This window comes from Octopus bimaculoides, chromosome 7 (assembly GCF_001194135.2).
Source record: "Octopus bimaculoides isolate UCB-OBI-ISO-001 chromosome 7, ASM119413v2, whole genome shotgun sequence".
In the NCBI taxonomy this organism is placed as follows: domain Eukaryota; kingdom Metazoa; phylum Mollusca; class Cephalopoda; order Octopoda; family Octopodidae; genus Octopus; species Octopus bimaculoides.
In genome coordinates this window covers 56,296,830-56,300,521 of record NC_068987.1, presented here as the reverse complement: position 1 = coordinate 56,300,521, position 3,692 = coordinate 56,296,830, and the positions used below count along the sequence as shown (strand labels likewise).

The 3,692-nt window shown below is 33.9% G+C and overlaps 1 protein-coding gene across 1 annotated transcript in view; it reads right to left on the bottom strand.

Annotated features, from left to right (window-relative positions):
- Positions 1-3,692, bottom strand: part of LOC106879045 (palmitoyltransferase ZDHHC11) — a 38,834-nt gene that overhangs the window by 18,346 nt on the left and 16,796 nt on the right. The window contains exon 2 of the mRNA XM_052969424.1: positions 3,455-3,664. Within this exon, the coding sequence (XP_052825384.1) occupies positions 3,455-3,655 (201 nt within the window). The 5' untranslated portion in view covers positions 3,656-3,664. The remainder of the gene's footprint in view (positions 1-3,454; positions 3,665-3,692) is intronic.

Sequence of the window (3,692 nt, the reverse complement as noted above, 5' to 3'; positions counted from 1 at the left end):
GCAACCAGGGGATAATTAAATCCAAAGGCACTCCTGGAGATTACTTGTGTCGGGACCGTCTTTGTTAGAAGGTATCCAGAGGCAGGTAATTTATTGTGTAAACCACAGTTTATAATTATAATCATGTAGAGAATGGAGAAACAAACACATGAAGAAGCAGGTCAATTGCGCTAGTTAGCCATTGATTTAATTAATTATGTGGAGGTTTTGTAATGATACATTGACGATTGTTTCGATCTGCCAATTTAATTGGCAGATCTCTTCAGAATGTTGAGAAGTCTATTAAAGTTCATGGTGTGAGAGATGCAGGAATAAAAGATAGGGGGTATAGTAATGTTAATGATGCATATAGTGGTATAAGAATAGAGTTAAGGTAAAGTGTGTCATACATTTTAGTCGAAGTTGTGTTAATAATCTTTCTGTGAAGGTGAGGTAAGGTGGGTGCTGTTTAAGCCCGTAGTTTGAATTTTTGTCAATCGCATTCCGCACGTGGAGTGCGAAAAACGCTTGACCAAAATATTATGGCAAATTAAACTTAAATGTTGAAGTGAATCTAACAGTTTTTGTGTGTTTCTTAAATGGCTTATAAACACATTCCACACTGCAATCATTTTTGTGTGTGTGTGTATGTATATATATATATATATATATATATATATATATATATATATATATATATATATATATATATATATATATATATATATATATATACATATATATATATATATGCATATATATATATATATACATATATATATATATATACATATATATATGGGTTGTTCCCCACAAAATGTTTATAAAGTCAGTGCTTATTAAAATAAATTTTATTTTCAAAATTTAATAGAATCTTCTGACAGAATATAATTTTCTTATGAACTCGTTTTCAAACTGATGATCATAATTATCCAATCACTGCTGACAACATGAAGCATTGGAACCGCAACTATCAAGAAATATTTCATTCATTCCTTGTGCACATTCTTGTTCAATAGCTGTCCTCAATTCATCAACTACTGCTGGTTTTATACCATAAACTTTCTTTTAAGTAATCTGATAAAAAAAAAAAGTTCAGTGGTGTGAGATCTAGTGAACAAGGACGGTATTCTACTGAACCACTTCATCCAATCCACCTGTTTGGCAATATCTCATCAAGGTAGTGTGGTTGTACCCTATCTTGCATGGCATGATAGATTGTCACAATTTCAAGTAAATTGGACCAGTCACAGTTCTGGCATTTAAAAATGGTCCAGTGAATCCTTTTGACGATAACCTGCATTATATTGTAACTCCTGGTAAATTAACATGATGTTACTCCATAATATGCGAATTGTCAGGACCCCAGTAGGTGCACTTGTGGTGGTTAATTGGACCATTTCATTTACATGAAGCCTCATCCTTCCAAACAATCTTTGTTGGAAAGTGTACATCTTGCCAAGTATCCCTTGCTAAACTCTGCTCTTTGTTCTAGATCGTCTTCATTGAGAGCATAGATTATTCTTCAAATGTAACTTTTCCATTGACAGCATTTCAAAATACAATAGTTGTCTGATTTTGTAATTCCCATCTAATGACACAACTGCAGCACAGAATTTCATGAACTCAGGCAATATGTTTCTTGTGTCCTTTCTTGTTTTGTGGGGCTCTTGATGATTGCAGTATTTCAGAATGTTTCTTCTGGACATTCTGAATAGTTCCGACTGATTCAAATTTATTTCTAATTTGAGTGATGAAAAGTTTCATAGATGGATCTGTTTGAAACTCTCTCCTAATCTGTCTTCACACCTCAACTACATTTGTAAACATCCAGTAGCACTTTAAGGTAAGTTTCCTTCGTTCAAAACTTAGTCTGGTTCCCTTCATTATTATTAATGGATTAAATCTAAAAAGAAATGAAAATTGAGTTATTAACTGTTAAAATGTGTATGCATTTTTTAGAGGGACACCTTGTATGTATATATACATATCCGGGTTCAGTCCCACTGTGTGGCACCTTGGGCAAGTGTCTACTACTATAGCCTCGGGCCGACCAAAGCCTTGTGAGTGGATTTGGTAGACGGAAACTGAAAGAAGCCTGTCGTATATATGTATGTGTGTGTGTGTGTGTTTGTCCCCCCACCAACGCTTGACAACCGATGCTGGTGTGTTTATGTTCCCGTAACTTAGCGGTTTGGCAAAAAGAGACCGATAGAATAAGTACTAGGCTTACAAAGAATAAGTCCTGGAGTCGATTTTCTCGACTAAATGCGGTGCTCCAGCATGGCCGCAGTCAAATGACTGAAACAAGTAAAAGAGTATATGCATATATACATACTTACATACATACATATACATATTGACCATCATGTAGGTTTTATGAAATTTTTCTCGTTTTTTTCTTTTTCTAATTTAAAACTACTGTGCAAGAGAAAAGAAAAAAAAAATGAAATTTCCTCCCATTAAATGTTAATTAGGTTTCACATTACCTATTATTTATTAAGCTGCTGGAATATAAAAGGTGACTATCTTTGAGTGTCTAATTTCAAAATAAAGCAATACAGTTATTTTGAGAATATATTCAGTTTTTCTATGATTTACAGTTAACACAGGTGTTATAACAGATTTTTGACATTAAGAGCCTCTACTTGGTTGCTTGACCCTTTAGAAATACCAAACAAATTCTGTTATCACACCTTACTGTCTTAAAAAAGGACATACTAGACCATGTAATCCTGGATCCTTTCTTTTATTTTTTTACTTTTTTCATTTATTGGACAGCAGCCATACTGGGTCACTGCCGTGAAGCGTTTAGGTGAACAAATTGGCCCCAGTACTTATTTTTATGCTTGGTAAATATTCTATCAGTCTCTTTTGCTGAATTACTAAGTTATGAGATGCAAACAAACCAACACTGGTTTTTCCTGTTGTCAAGCAGTGATGGGGGCCAAACACAAACACATACATATATACATGTATGTATGTATGTATGTATGTATGTATGTATGTATACAACAAGATTCTTCCAGTTTCTATCTACCAAATCCACTCATAAGTCTTTGGTTAGTCTGGGACTATAATAGAAGACACTTGTCTAAGGTGCCATGTAATGGGACTGAACCTGAACCTATGAAGTTGAGAAGTAAGCTTCCTACTACACAGGCCTGTGCCTATCCAAAAAGGCTGGATGGTCATGGTTGCAATGTCTTTGATCACCAATCCATTTGGTCAGAACCAACTCAGTGCTATCTGGCAATGACTTTCATGGATTCATTCCTTTGTTAACGAAAATCTTTCTGAGGTTTATACAGTAAACAACTAACTAAATAAATAAATAAAATGCTGTGAGTAAACCACATGAATTTGCAGACAAGCAAATAAATAATCTCTATACAATAGCTGGATCATATCTGTGTAATTTTTATTATTGTTTTTGAATGTTTTCTTAAAAAAGAAATATATGAGCAAAGGATACAGGAGTGACGATTAGTTGAATGTTTTTATTCGCAGCAGGAATCATTGTCGAAAAGAGAACAATGGTGATGTATAATATTAATATTAAAGTTATCATCTGGTCTTTCGAGAAGGGTGAGTGTAAGCCATTCTTACGAACAAACCCTTCCTTTTTCTCAGCTGAATGGCAGTTGCACGTGAATAACTTCTTTAAACTCGACATTATCGTAAACTGGAAAAAACAAAACAAAAAAAAAAAA